The following is a 16,480-nucleotide window of genomic DNA, read 5'->3' on the forward strand; positions in this document are numbered from 1 at the left end:
GCAGTAAAGCTTACAACCGGCTTATTTTACATTTGTCAGATCAGAGCTAGCTGAGGCTTACAAACAAATACACTGGAAAAAAGCTGAAACAATTTTTTCGAAAAAGGGAAAAAAAACACAAAAAGAAAACGTCAGAAAGGTAAAAGATGAAAAAGCAAGAAAAAAATGAGAGAAAAACAACACTGTAGTGCCTACTCCCCTTAAAAAAAAAAAAATAAAAAAACAAAACAAAAAACAGAATAAAAATAAAATAAAAATGAAAAACCAAAAAAAAATATATATATATATACAATACATATATACATTATACATACTAAAAATAATATTTTATAAAAATGCGAAAAGGACACAAAAAAAAGAAGAAAAAAAAACAAGAACACCAAGGAAGGAAGTCAAAATGGAAATTGCGGTTTTTTTGATAGTTATTTTTTTAGTGAGCAATGGGAGGCATTGAGATCTATATATACATATATAAAAACTAAATATACATACATTAGTATCACACACACACACACACTCCAAGACAAACACACCCACACTCACCTAAACATACGATCATTCTTAAAGCATGTAAAGAAAAAAAGAAACTAGTTTCTAAAAATGAAGGCAGAAGGAAAATACTAAAAAGGACAACTATTAGCGGGCTTCGGCCACACCATTTTTAGCCACAAACACACTTACACACACACACACAACCAAATCGACAAAGTAGAAACAACAACAAAGTAGTTTTGCATATCCAAAAAAAAAAAAACAAAAAAAATGGAGAGGTTAGAAAAGAAAGAAGGACACTTACTCGAAAAAAAAACACAATTTATCAAAAAAAGAAGAAAAACAAAAAATTAAAACTAGTTTTTAGTAAGCAGAAGTAATAACTATTTTCACAGAAAAAGAACAAGAAAAGAAATCAATGCATAAGCATATTTAATAAATTCTCACAAGAAGACAAGACAATTTTTAACCTTCCCGATCACCAGGATAACCAGGATAAGCAAGAAAATAACATTCATTTGTTTTTTTGAATTGAAAATTCAAGAATACCAAGAAAAGCTGAAAAACAAAACACAAAAAAGGGTAGCAAAATAATAGTTTTAGTAATGACGGTTGAGAAAATTTTTTAAGTTCCCTACTTGAGGCTCATTCAATAAATAATTTTACATACTTTTTAATACAATTATTATTTTGTTTGTTTATAGACACACGTTTTTTTTTTAAATACAATATATACTTTCTCCTAAGTTATTGAAACCCAGAGAATTCGTTCAAGGATATGGCAAAGGAACTAAGACAAGACACATTCCAAAAAAAGATAAAGAATTGCATTCCAATATCCGAAAATGGAGTTTTCTCTTGGGCTTTCACCAAAAAAAGGAACTGCCTAACGAGAGGGTTAATAATCAGATTAAGAGGCGGTTGAAAAAATATACATATACATACAAGAATAGAAACATCATGTTCAGAACAAACCGAAACCGAAATCCAATAACTGAAACAAAAAAAAAAAACAAAAACAAAATAAAAATGAACAAATAGCTGCAATACGTTATGATTACGTCAATATGTTCCTAACAATATAGACATACAAGATACATAAATAATTTATATAAATATATATACTTAACTAACTGTAAAACACCACACACACACACACACACATACAATACACTGACACAAAAGAATGAGAAAAAAAAAAGAATTATACAATAATTAATTTTTAAGGCTGCGGCCGTCAAGAATCCACTAAGAGAAGCAGCAGCAGCAACTAACTAACTTGAACTAAATCTTCAAATTTCGAAATATGCTTGAATCGATTTAGTTTTAGCTTTGATTTCGGATTATCGAATAAACACAAAACAAAAAGACAATTTTCATTATCCGTAGACTAAGTTTTCCAATTATTTATTGAGCGATATAACCCTAAAGAAATTAAAATTTATGCAAAAATATATATAAATGCATATATAGAACTATAAACTGCAATTTAAGTTCCAATCGATACAATTTAGTTTCCAATTATTTTTTTTATTATTATTATTATTATTATTACTATTATTATTATTATTATTGATTACAGTCGAGATAAGATTTTGAAAGCAACAAGAAAGCGAAATAAAAGTTTATAAAAACCATCTCACTCTCATGTACATTCCTTAAAATGCATCATTTTCCAACACTCACCCTCATACAGCGCACCCGGAACCGGAACTGGAGCCAGTTCGTACACAACTGTACTTTGTACTTTATATGCAAGAGAGAGCTTGACGGGAACTCAACAGATATATACATATATGTTTATATATCTATGGAAAATGCCCAAGAAAACAATTATTACTAAAAATCGGAAGGTTAAAAATATACGCTAACTATATATATTTTTTTTCGTAGTTTCGGAACGAAAACTATAAAAGAAAACCAAAAGCACTGACAAGAAAAAGACACTTCAATTTCGAGTCGACTCATTTTTTGAGTTGAACCAATGCTGAAAATAATGAACAATTTCGAGAATAAAATACAAAATAAACAGCTTATCAGGCACCAAAAATAAGTAAAAACTAAAAAAAAAAGAATACACACAAATAGAAAGCAATCAGTAAAAATATTTTAGAAGGAAAAGGAATTCAATTACTTACACTCACAGTCGAGGAAGCAAAAGTCAACCCAAACATATTTTAGGAAATCAAAAAAAAAAAAAAGAAAATTCCCAAAAGGTCACACACACACCCACACACACACAGAACCCCAATGAACAACAAATTTATATAAAAAATTATTACAAAACAATAAAAAGTAATGATGGGAAAAATATTTAAGCAAAGCAAGGCATATCATAGTTTATAACAAAACAAAAAACCAAAAAAAAAATAAAAATAAAAATAAACAGAACAAAAAATTTCCAAATAAAAACCAAGCGATATATACTGTCTGGCCTCCAATAGCAGAAGATATTTGATTTGTAATCCAAAAGAAAAACTCAAGAAAGTGAATGAGAAGCAATGAGTAAGGCTAACAGTAAAAGGAGAACGAGAAAAATAAAGTAAAACGGCCACAACCTATAGGATCAGCTGAAGGATCAGTCATATATAGCTAGCTATATAGTCTATGCCTAATAAACATTTCTAGTAGTCGAGCGAGCAAAAAAAAAAAGCAAAAACAAAATAACTTTAAAAGAACTTCAAGAACTTGTACACACACACACACACACTAACACTCATACACTAACACTTTCACACACACACACACGCATACACACACAAACGAACAAGAAGAGTAAAGAATGAAACAAAAAGAATGATAGAAGTAGCTGGAAAAGCTGAAAAACGGAAAACAAAGTGAAGAAAAGAAAATGAAATAAAATTCTATATAAATAAAAATATTGAAAAAAAAAACAGTTATCTTTTTTTGAAGAGTTTTATTTGTAGGTTATTGTAGGTTTCTGGAGGGTGCTGGGGTGCTGAAAGGGGGTGCTGAAGAGTAGGCCACAAAAAAGGAATATTCTTTTTTTTGACATTTATTTTATCACTTTAAGCTTACATTTTAGATTAAAACAAGTTTAAAATTTGCACATTTTTTTTTTCAGTGTAATTCGAATATTTTCGAAAACATTTAACAAAATTTGTTTGTTTTAATTGTTATGTTTCTTTACAAAGGGGTTTTTAACGGTTTCTCTTTTTTAATAATTTTTTAATAATAATATCTTAACTTTCATCTTAGCAAAAAAATATATGGTTGAATTTATATCTTTATATATTTAAAATATTGATGGGGTATAAGTACTGAAAAATAGGCAATCAAAACTGCTTAACAAGATTTTTATTTTTAATAATTTTTTTTAGAAAAATACTGCAAAGATATAGTTATCTTCTTGAAATTTATAATTGTAGGTTAAGTTACTTGCTCAAGAGAGTAGGCCCTTAAAAGTAGGCAACAATAATGTGTATATTTTTTTTTACATTTCTTTAAATATTATCTAAATTTTCATCTTAGCTAAGACTAGTCTTAACCTTTCTCTGTGTGATCTTTAATATATTTTCTGGAATCTCAAAGTCTCATACAACCGTAAGCTCTAGCTTAGCCCTAAGTAACCCCAGTGTTTCCACTAAGTGTTCTGAAACTTGTGCCACGTAAGTATTACCAATCTTTCTATAATTCTCAACACTCCTTCAGCCGCTTCTTCTCTGTCGACTTTTCATTTTCTGAATATATGTGTGTGAGTTTTGTATAGTTTGCCGAGTCTGCCGGATATATATGCCTAGATGTTGATCTTTGTGTCAGTGTTGGCTTGCCTCGTGTTCAGTTCTGCCTTGCATGTGTTTTTCCTTTTTTTTTTCTAGGATTTTTTTTATGATCCCCCCCTAGATCCCCCAGCGACCCTGCCATACCTAGAGCATAGATTTATTTTCTCACAGTCCAGAAGCCATAAACTAGGTTTAGCCGCCCGCCACCTTAGCAACCCATTTATGAACAAAATTAAGAGATATACTTGTACGAGTCCCGATCTCTGGCCCAAAAAATGAAAAATTAATCAAGAAATTCAAGCACCTTTTCAGGAATTTGAGAAAATCTGAAAATAAAATTATTAAATGGAACTATTTCTGAATCTTGACAGCTTCTGCGGAACTTCAGCTCCCCGATGAGCGCCATGGCGGCCAGCAGGTGCCCCACGCCCTTCGCCTTCCCCTTCACGCCCCTGGGCCTGAGCCTCTTCGACATCGATCCGTCCAGAATACTCAGCCTTCTCCACCACCAGACCTGGCTGGCCGAAGAGGCCCTCCGGTAAGTCACGGAAGAAGCTACCAAATCTATTGGATAATCCATTTCCCTTCTCCAAATGCTTTAATTCAGGACCCGCGGCTTGCTGGCAGCGCCAAAGGACTTTCCCCACCGCTTCACCACCCTGAGCGACCTGCTGACCAAGGACTTTCAGCCGGGACAGCCCAACACGACCGCCACGGCCACCGCCACCACAGCCACCTCCTCGTCCTCGTCGGCGTCCGCATCCGCCGGAAATCCGGCCGGGAAGCAGCCCACGGGATCGTTCAACCTGAGATACCCCACCCCGACGGCCTTCTATCAGCGCGAGCCGTCCAAGGTGGCCAAGTCCTCGCCGTCGCCCCAGCAGATGGCTACCAGCTCCACCACCACGGGCCTCTCGAACGATTCTGGCGAGGACTCCTGCAAGCGGAGCTCCGCTGACAGTGACGAGGTGACCATCGTAGAGCTGCCCAGCGAACGCAGTGCCCAGCTCTACAAGGAGTCCCTGGAGCAGCTGCTGCAGCGCCAGCGACGAACCCCCATTCTGGGAGGCGCCACAGGCGCCGGGTCGGTCATCGTGGACGCCACCGGCCTGCGGCAGTACACCCAGCTTCTGTTGGCCTCGGGCCAGGCGGAGGCCAAGGAGAAGGGCACCTCCTCCTCGTCCAGCTCCTCCACGCCCCCCCTGATGAACCACCAGCACCTCAGCCAGATGCTGAAGAGCCCCTCGGACACCTGCTCCTCGCTCTTCAGCTCTGGCGGCGGAGGTGGCGGAGGCAGTTCCACTGGGGAAACCATCGAGGAGGAGACCCGCTGCGTGGTGTGCAACGCCCATTTCCCGAACGTTTGGCTGCTGGAGCAGCACGCCGCTCTGCAACATCCCCACGTGGGGCCCGGCGAGGAGAAGCCCTTCATCTGCGAGCAGTGCGGGCAGTCGTACCGCTACCGGAGCGCCTACGCCAAGCACAAGGAGCAGAACCACCGAGCCAGGCTGCCGGCCGACAAGCTCTTCACCTGCGACGTCTGCGGGATGCAGTTCCGCTACCTCAAGAGCTTCAAGAAGCATCGCCTCAACCACGCCCTGGAGCGTCTGCACGGCAAGAAGAGTGTGGGCGTCGGCGTCAACGTGGGTCTGGGCCGCTCCCTGACGGTGGCTGCTCCCACTTCCGTCTCCGTGTCCGCCTCCGCCTCGGGCGGGTCGTCGGTCACTTCGGTGGACCAGGACGTGGTCACCAGCTCGCAGGAGCCGATGTTGGCCGACGAGGGCGAGGACTTGCGGGTGAACGTGAAGAGGGAGGGCACCACCAACATTCCCACCACCAACTCGGAGACGGGGGAGCAGTCCTCCCGCGAGTCCCGAGGCACAGCCGACAGCGAGGAGCACGAGCAGGACAACACTGTGGACTCGGCCGGCATCACGATGCTCTACCAGGACAACAACTCCTCCGCCTCGGCCTCCACCAGCGCCACCGAGCCGAACATAAGCAGCTCCGATGGCATTCATAGTACAAACAAGCGGGTGAGTAGACTTTTTTTTTTAGCATCTGGGGGTCTGGAATTATTTTTAATAAAGGTTTAAGTTTATTTTAAAACAAAATCACTAAAGAGACTTTGAAATAGTGGCAGGATAATGGCAAAGATAGAGCCTCCTCTAGAAGTCATAAGAGCCCTACCATGACTTCTAATAATTTTTTGAGAGATATTCAAAAAAATCAACAAAATAGAGGCCCAAGATTAATAGAGAACTGATCTATAATGGTTTGGATTAAAAATTTTAAAAAATAGACTCATATTTGTGGGCATATGGGGTGTACCTCCATGCCAAAAAAAATGGAAAACAAATTTAAAAAGTCTCTTGAATTAAAATTAGTTTTAGAGACTTAACTATTAATCTCTTAACTACTACTAATGACTAATGCCTCCGTAAGGGCAGTGGCGGATTTAACAGGTGGGCAAAGGCGCGATTGCCCACTGGGCCCCCCCGACGAAAGGCTTTCAGGGCCCCTCGTGCTGAAAGTTACACCTTCGATTTCTTTTCCACAAATCTGCATCAAAATCTGGAAACAAAATATTTTTAAGATTTTTTGTCAAATTTTCTGGGCTGTTCCTTCAAAATGTGCAAAATGCATGGGGAGCCCCATATGACCCACTGCGTAGGCCATATCTTAGGAAATATTCATCCGATTCTTGAACGGAATACCTTAAACGATTTGTGGATCGATTTTTCATAAATCTGCATCAAAATCTGGAAACAAAATATTTTTAAGATTTTTTGTCAAATTTTCTGGGCTGTCCCCTTCAAAATGTGCAGAATGCATGGGGAGCCCCATATGACCCACTGCGAAGGCCATATCTTAGGAAATATTCATCCGATTCTTGAACGGAATACCTTAAACGATTTGTGGATCGATTCTCCATAAATCTGCATCAAAATCTGGGAACAAAATATTTTTAAGATTTTTTGTCAAATTTTCTGGGCTGTCCCCTTCAAAATGTGCAGAATGCATGGGGAGCCCCATATGACCCACTGCGAAGGCCATATCTTAGGAAATATTCATCCGATTCTTGAACGGAATACCTTAAACGATTTGTGGATCGATTCTCCATAAATCTGCATCAAAATCTGGGAACAAAATATTTTTAAGATTTGTTGTCAAATTTTTTGGGCTGTACCCTTCAAAATACCCTTCAATGTACCCTGAAAAACTTTTTCCCACTGGGCTTTTTTCCGCCACTGCTTAAGTTCTTAAGTTGAGCCCATAACTTTGGTTTATTCGGTTTTTTTTTTTAAATTTTCTGTAATATTAATTTGTAAGTGGGTTTAAAAGAGTATGTATTATTAAATCTAGTAATTATATATTGGATTATTTATATTTGGCTTTTTTTTTTGGAATATTTATTTATTGGTATTTTTGAAATATTTTTAATTTATTTAAGTCTTAACATTGTTGTCAAGACACCAAGACAACATTGTCCTAACAAGACAATGGGGCGTATACATAATTTTTTAGATGAAAACATTTCATAGTATATTACGTATACGTACTAATGTAATAATATTAAAAATAAATAGCCAATATATGTATATTAAAATAAAATGTTAAAAATAAATCATATTAATTGTGATTCTTCAACCTCTAGGCCCGCCTGCACCACTTGGAAACGGATCCCTCCTACCCCCACCAGCAGCACCACCAACATCCACACCAACACCCACACCACCACCACCATCACCACCATGGGCAGCAACAGCCGCACCACCACAGCCAGCCCGGCCAGCTGCCGCCGCATCTGGGGCACGTGGCACTGCCATTGGCCGCCACCTCGGGCGCCGGGCCGTCGTCCTCCTCAGCGGCCGCCGCAGCCGCTGTTGTGGCCGCAGCCGCTGCCAACTCCGGAGGAAGTACGTCTGGAGGCGGAGCAACCGGCGGCGGAGGCGGTGGCGCCACGGGACCAAACTCAGGCGGCATCAGCTCCCTCAGCTCGCTGACGTCGCTGATCAACGCCGAGCGGATACCGAACGAGCAGTTCCTGGGCCTGAATCCGCAGGAGGCCTCAATACTCAACTTTTTGCGGGTCGATGCCGCCGAAAGGCAGCGCGACAAGAGGTGAGTCCTTAAATATATGCTTTGATTAAATAATTAACTTTCGTTTTTTAAGGCCCGCAACTTCGCGTTTCGCCTGTCCCTTTTGTGGCAAGTGCGTCCGCTCCAAGGAGAACCTCAAGTTGCACGTCCGCAAGCACACCGGCGAACGGCCGTTCGTGTGCCTCTTTTGCGGCCGGGCCTTCGGTGGCAAGTCGGACCTGACCCGCCACCTTAGGATCCACACCGGGGAGCGGCCATACCACTGCGAGTCCTGCGGCAAGTGCTTCGCCCGGGCGGACTACCTCTCGAAGCACCTCACCACCCACATTCACAACGCCCCGCGCTGAGATGAGGCGCGTAGGAGGCGGCTCCTACGCAGATAAGGAACCGGCTTCAGGATCAAAAACTAATCTATTAAAACCTAAAATTATGAGATATCTGCGATTCTAGATTCGATGTAAACTTTAAAAATTATCGCAGTAGTTGGAACTATTTTTTTTTTTTTGTGTGGTGCAAGCTAGAGAAGAAAAAAAAAACTAAATTACGGGCAACTAATTAGCACGGGTATTAAAGTGTTTAAGAAGAATATACACCTAACTCTCTTAAAATATAAAAAAAAAAAAGAAAAAACAAAAACTATGTGTGTGTAAGGACTAAACAATTATAATTATCGTAGCACAAAATGAATTTTTTTTTTTTTTGTAAAATTATACTAATTAAGTGCAGATTCGATGATGAATAATTTAAAAAAATGAATGAAAAACTGACCGAGAACAGCCACAAAACCGAAATAGCAATAAACAAGATAGTCTGTATTTTTTACCGAAAGGATGAGGACGAGGAGAATATCTGCCGTTTATATACACAATAGATAAAGTATATATGTATATAATTTTACACCGATCTATAGACGCTAAACTAGCAACAATTTGTACAAAAACAAGCGAGAGGAAACTAACTAGCAAAGAACTATATGAAAAATGCAATAACTGAACGAACTCTGTTACCTACCTACAGGAAAGAAACAAAACAATAAACTAGAAACGCAACTTTAGTTAATTCAAAAAACAAAAGGGGTAGATGGTCACACTAAACCGGACACCGGACACTTGAAAACTGTACTAGCTGCAAGCATTATTTATTCTTCGGTTGACCGATCTACAAGACATATGTTCAGGATGGATGAGTTAATAGGCGTTATAGGTATTTGTAGAGCTAGGAGATACGAATAGGATCTACCACCGTCAATAGTTTAATTTATATACAAAGCAAAGCAAACGCAAATCAAAACTAAACTTACATAGCAACAATTAACAATTAACAATAGCAATTACAACTGCAAACTGCAAACTGCAACTACAACAACACAAAACTAACTGTGATCACAAACAACAACAAACAATTGAAGTTTTAAAACATAAAACATAAAACCACAAGAAAGCATAGTAAGTAACGATGGCAACCCTGGCAAAGCAAGAGAAAACATGAAAAACAATAGAGGATTTGTTTGAATTCGCCCGCTGGATAAACGAAATGTGCAATTAAACAATAAAAAAAGCCACAAAACCACAAATAGAAACAGAAACTAATTTCTCAAATAGAATTTGTATGCTTATTTCGACTTTTTTATGAAAAAAAAAACCAAAACATCAAACACACACACGACGAAATCAAGTGGAGAAAGTGACAAAAGCGTTGAACCAAGAACATCGAATTAAATTTTAAATGTAAATGTAAAAAAAAAAAACAAAATACTACGTAGAATTCACGGGGATTTTTTTGTATTAAACTAAATGTCTAATAATTGCCGTACCAAAAAAAAAAACAAAACAAAACAAACAATGTTAAGTGGACAGTAAAGCCCATTAAAATGAGAACAAATCAAAGTAAAAAGTGGTAGAAGTAAAGTAAATGAAAACTTTCACTGTGCCAAAAAGTTTCAAGTACCTCATAATTTAACTAAATATTAAAGAAACGGAAAGAAAGTAAACAAAACAAACAAAAAACGGAGGAAACCCGATGAAACCGATTAACGATAACACCGATATACAGCCCACACATGCAGTCCATAGACCACAAGTCCACAACCCGACCCGATCCACAACCATAATACCCACAACAATATCCCGTAACGAAATGAGTCTAGACAGGAATCTGTCACAAGCGTATAATTATATAGAAGCTAAAAGCTGAAAAAAAATATAACCGGAGAAGGCTAGAAAATAGTTAGTTACTTAGATAGAGATAGCCAGATAGCCAGGGCGATAGGGAGAGAGAGATAGCGAGGAAGCGCATTGAAGTTCGAACCACCATTTTCAAATATTTCTTCGTTTTTTTTTTTTTGTAATTTATTTATGCAAAAAAATAACAAAACAAAACACAATTCTGCCTAAAATTTTGTATTTTCTCAACAACAAACTTAAGTGTTCAATTGTAGCGAATATATATTTGCATAGGAATATATATATGTTATGTGATAGTTTAACAAAAAAAAGAAAGAAAAATGCACCGTTTGAATTATGCTTTTCGAGCGCCAAACTACATACTACATACTATACTTTTTATACCCTTGCAGAGGGTATTATAATTTTGGTCAAAAGTGTGCAACGCAGTGAAGGAGACATCTCCGACCCTATAAAGTATATATATTCTTGATCAGGATCACCTCCTGAGTTGATATGAGCATGTCCGTCTGTCCGTCTGTCCGTCTGTCCGTCTGTCCGTCTGTCTGTCCGTCTGTCTGTCCGTCTGTCTGTTTCTACGCAAACTAGTCTCTCAGTTTTAAAGCTATCGTCTTGAAACTTTGCACACAGCCTTCTTTCCTTTGCACGCAGTATATAAGTCGGAACGGCCCGGATCGGCCGACTATATCCTATAGCTGCCATATAACTGATTGATCGGAAATGGTATAACTTTGGTGTTTTTAGAGTTAGAGAGTTCAAATTTGACATGAGAGCTATTTTTGGCAAAATAATACGACATGCCAAATTTCGTAAGGATCGGCCGACTATATCCTATAGCTGCCATATAACTGAACGATCGGAAATGACCCAACTTTGACCCAACTCGTGTTTTTGAACATAGAAAGCTGGAACTTGGTACAGATTATATATTTGGTCAGTTGATCCGACCTACCAAATTTCATTAGGATCGGCCGACTATATCCTATAGCTGCCATATAACTGAACGATCGGAAATGGTACTTGGTAGAAATATCAACTTTCGTATTTTTGAAGATAGAAGTTTGGGATTTTTTTTAGATTTTGTATTGTAAAATATTGGATTATATATTCCTATTCCCATAAGGATCGGCCAACTATATCCGATGTTTGCGATATATATCCGGTTTTAACTGCAAGGGTATATAAACTTCGGCTCCGCCCGAAGTTAGCTTTCCTTTCTTGTTTTTGCCTAAAATCTAAAGTCTAAAATTACATCTATATATATTAGTTTTAATGAAAAAGACAAGCAAACCAATCAAACATTATTTTCTACATCAACTTCGATTGTGTGTCAGTATGTGAACCGTTTCAAAATCAGGGCTTTTAGCAAATGTTATAGTTATTAGTTTACCATTATTATTATTTTTATTTTTATTATTATTTGTACTTTGTTTAGCATTATTCTGATGTGAATTTCAATTGAGAATTAATTTTAGTCTGTAACCTTCGGGCTTTCGATTTCGATTTTCTTTACTTTATTTATTTCCTAACAAAACGCTACTGCAACAAACAAACAAACAACAACACTGCCTTTTGTAAACACAAACAAAACAAACAACAAAAATAATGCAAACACTGAAAAAAAAACGTACTATTTTGTAAGTTATTCTCTATATATTTTTCACAACTCTACTCTATGATTTTTTATGTAAAAACATCACAACAAAAATGCCGAAATATTTGGAGAAAACACAAACACTCTGTTTAATTTTTAATTTTCTTCATTTTTATTCTTCAACATCAACAAGCTGTGAGCTGTGTATGTGAATTATTAATTTTATATGTTTATAAATTATAATTATCTTAATGACAATCTAAAAACCTTTTTTTTGGAAACTATTATTTTGGAATTATTATTTGATAGTATTTATTAATAAAGTTTTTTGCAAAAGAACCCTCATCTGATTCTAAAATCCGTCGATTCGCAATCATCCGTCGATTTTATTTCGAAAGTTCCCCCTTTTAGTTTATAGTTGAAAAACGCGCCTTAAAAAAATTCTAGCAAACTAAGGTAAGAAAAATTCCAAAATCTAAACTGCAATCTTGAATAACTCGGATAATTTGGATAAAAAGTCTAAAGTTTAAGAAAACCCCCCGAAAGATAAGAGAAAAAAAAAACACTTGGAAAGCAATATTAACAAAATTAAACAAAAAATTTAAAGCTAACGTAATTTTTTCTTAGGTGTGTGTGTAAGTTAATGTTGATAAAAAAGGTAAAAATTAAATAAAAAAAATTACAAATTACTGACATCCAATTAATCACCATCAAAATTAAGGCGAAACATTAAATAGGAACTAAATGGATAGACATTTTTTTTGTGCTGATGCGAGAAGCTGATTGATTTTAAGCCAAAAATCGAAAAAAATATTGGAGGGATTCAAGACTCTTATTTCGTATATACATACATATACATTATATATATATATATATTACAAATTTACCTACACATTTATATATATACATACATGTAGGAGGAGGAGGAAGGGAATCGCAGGTCAGAGGTCAAAAGTAGTATGTTTTTTTTAAGGCATAAGGCATAAGGCACTTACTTACATGCAGGAAAATACGTGTAACAAAAAATTACATTACAAAATCCAACAACGAAAACTTTTGGCATTAAAAATTAATGCATTTTTAAATACAATATTTATTAAAGGCAAGCAGGACGACGAAGGACCTGCAAGCGGTCGAAATTTCAAAAAAAAGCTAATGAAAGAAAATGAATCCAAAATATTATATAGAATATATCTATATACAGATACATAAATGTACATGTGGTTTTCGGTGTCTATTACTTATATAAATAGATATATATACACTATATACATACATCATACTATATATATAAATATATATATATATACATGACGTGACGTGCATATTTTGAAAGAACCCACAAAGCAAAACCCAAGAATTATAAATGTTGTTCATTTGACTAATAAACGGAAGCAACTAATATATAATATATATATTATATATACTAACTAACGGTATTCCACCCCCACACGTACATAAACACACATAACTCACACCACCACAGGAGGCGTCGCCAGTCAGTGACTAAAATTCATTTAATCAAGAGCTTAAGAAGCTCAAGAATTATTTTAATTACAAAATAAATTAATTCATTTATTTTCCCATCCCACGTCACTGGCTCCGACATGCCTCCGAATCATTTAGCAAATACAAAAAATAAAATAATAAATTTTAACAAAATAAAAACTACGATTTCATGAAATTACGACAATTTCGAGGTTTCAATTGCAAAAAAAAGAGAAAAAATATACAAAAATATTAGGAATTCAAAGATGTTCTATACTCGGTTTACACTTGAATTTTTAAATGGAGACTCCCTTTGTTTCAACATTTTAACTTGGTCTTAAAATCAAATAATTGTTAACAGCAACTAACAACTAACTCATTGTATGTAAATACATTAAACGGCAACCAACACAACAAATATTTATAATGTAACAAATCCACAGAAAAAAAAAACTAAGGAAAACAAAAAGACGACATAAAGTGTAGTACATGCAATATATTTTTCGGTGTTAGGCGTCTTTTTGAGATTTTTACAGAACAAGTCCCTCAAACGAAAAAAAAAACCAAAAAAAAACCTATAAAGTAAAATATTTCATTGTTGATGTTGTGAGCAAAAAATAAGAAACAAAACCAGTAAGCAACTACTATAGTAAACTAATGCAAAACGTAAACTAAATTAAAATAAATTGTATTTATTTCTCCTACTCTCTCTAAACCAAAAAACAAGTCTCTCTCACCTAAGATCTAACCTTTAGCTGTCTAAAAAAAAAATATTTCTAGGAATCTACATAAGTCATACGATCCGAATCAAAATCAAAAATGTTTAAATCTTTTTTTTTTTTGAATATTAATAAAAATAAGCAAACTTTGGTGTCTAAAAATTATACGAAATACAAAAAAACACTTGAGATGCAACTACCGTTGGCATTTTTAGATCAAATTAAAAAATAAATAACAAGTCACAGCAAGAACAAAAAAATATTAAAGCGCAGGGGACGGTATTCGGAAAGTGGGAGGAAAATACTTAGCAATAATTCTGAAATGACCTCAATCAAATATTTTTTAAATTTTATATATTTTAATCGTGCAAAATGAAAACCTAAATGTGTAAATAAATCTTTAAATACATACAAAGCAAAAACAAAATATCTAAATAGCAAAATAAACAAAAATGAAAATCAAAAACAAAAAATAAAACACATAAAAAATGTCTCTCGAACGAACGAAGTAAGAATGTGATATTTTTCTAAGGTGTACTAACAAAAACTAAAAAAAAAACCAAAAAAAAACTTAAAACAAATTGAAAAACAAAAATCAAACTTGCAAAAATTCGAATAAAATATTGAATAAAAAACACTTTTACTGAGAAACTGAAATAGGACAAGCCCACAAAAAATAGAACAAAAGTGCAATAGAGACTGATTTTAAACGTCATCTCATCATCTCAACATCGCCACCAAGAAACCAATCGAATGAAAAACACACAACTAGCATTTTGAGGAAAGAAACCTAGAAGAGTTTTTTTTTTACCAGACTCTTAGGTGTGTTCTATGCATTTTGAAATTTTTGTTTTATTTTCAAGACTCTAGGCACCAAAAATAGTTTGAGAGTTTCCTTTTTTACTTTTACATTAATATTTGAAAATATAATTTTACTATTTTTTGTTCAAGGATAAATAAACATTCCAGGTATTACATAGTAAAGAACAAGGTTCTACAAGGAACAAGGAAAACTTAAGAAAAACATCATATGAAGCCTAATTTATTACTTCCCATTGAAGGATGGAAAGTGGACTATACAGTATGAAATTCATCAAAGGAATTTCTAAGAAATGGTCACATAGGTCGCTTTGCTTGAAATTTGGAAGATTTGGAACAAGAAGTATTGATGGCTAATTATTCCAGTTTTTAGTTAAATTTTTAAATACAAAACTTCCTAAGAATTTGATATTTTTCACGAACAATTTCAAGAATGATTATACGTTTTTTTTGTTTATAAAAAAAGTGAAATGTGAAAAACACAAAGTAATCCCAGAGAATAACAGGTAGAAATAGAGAACTGGAAAAGTATCCGGTATTACACAATCAAGAACTTGTGAATCAAGAGTATGTGAATGTTTTCCCATCGAAGAACTTGAACGGAATCTATAGAGCTGTTTCTAACTGAAACTATTTTCATTTGTTTTCAAAATACTAAAATTAAATTTAGTTTATAAATAAAAAATATTCTATCTTATTAAAAAATTTTCCAAATGATTCCCAACGTCTTCCCAAATAATTTTTTTAAAAACTTAAACAAATTGCATGGTAGCCTAGTGTTGGAAAATTTTTAAAATTTGTTTGTTTAATGTTTGTTGAATATTATTTAACGATTAGCACTTTGAAAGAAAGAAATCGATAGAGTTACAGAGAAAGAGATAGAGAGGGAGAGAGACAGAGAGATAGGCATAGAAAGAGCAAGGGATGGTAAGGGAATGCGTGTGAAAGGAATGGAATTAATGGAACCAATTTGAGACGCATTGCGTGGTTAAGGTTTAAAAAGAAAAGTTAAAAAAAGCAATGTTAGTTGGGTGCAGTTCGCACAGAGTTGTAATTATTTTTGTGATAAAATCCGAAGCGCAATTTTTTTCTCCAACTGTATGGTAGGTAAGCGGTCTGTAAATAGGCGGAAGCGGAAACGGAAGCGGAAGTGAGGGCTAGGAAGCGAAAGGATGAGGGTCAGAGATGGAAGAATGTATGTTTATGAAGGTGCTACGAACAAAGACGTAATTGAAAATGTGATACAGTTTTTTCCTTAAACCTATTTATTGAAAATGGTATGAAGAAAAGCGAGTAACGAGTGGCGAGTAACGAATAACGATTGGAAAGGAAAGACAA

General features: G+C 35.6%; 1 protein-coding gene across 5 annotated transcripts in view; it reads left to right on the top strand.

Annotated features, from left to right (window-relative positions):
• The window catches only part of mamo (maternal gene required for meiosis), a 148,276-nt gene extending 138,043 nt beyond the window's left edge, over positions 1–10,233 (top strand). For 4 of the 5 annotated variants that reach the window (XM_043212896.2, XM_070283128.1, XM_070283129.1 and 1 more), the window contains 4 exons: positions 4,607–4,773; positions 4,843–6,271; positions 7,894–8,360; positions 8,413–10,233. In XM_043212896.2, coding sequence (XP_043068831.1) covers positions 4,607–4,773; positions 4,843–6,271; positions 7,894–8,360; positions 8,413–8,686 — 2,337 coding nt within the window. In that variant the 3' untranslated portion in view covers positions 8,687–10,233. Of the gene's footprint in view, positions 1–3,956; positions 4,122–4,606; positions 4,774–4,842; positions 6,272–7,893; positions 8,361–8,412 lie in introns of those variants that run through there. The other variant, XM_070283131.1, reaches the window with a different exon arrangement.
• The last annotated feature ends 6,247 nt before the right edge of the window (positions 10,234–16,480 follow it).

Source organism: Drosophila bipectinata, chromosome XR, assembly GCF_030179905.1.
Source record: "Drosophila bipectinata strain 14024-0381.07 chromosome XR, DbipHiC1v2, whole genome shotgun sequence".
NCBI classification, from domain to species: domain Eukaryota; kingdom Metazoa; phylum Arthropoda; class Insecta; order Diptera; family Drosophilidae; genus Drosophila; species Drosophila bipectinata.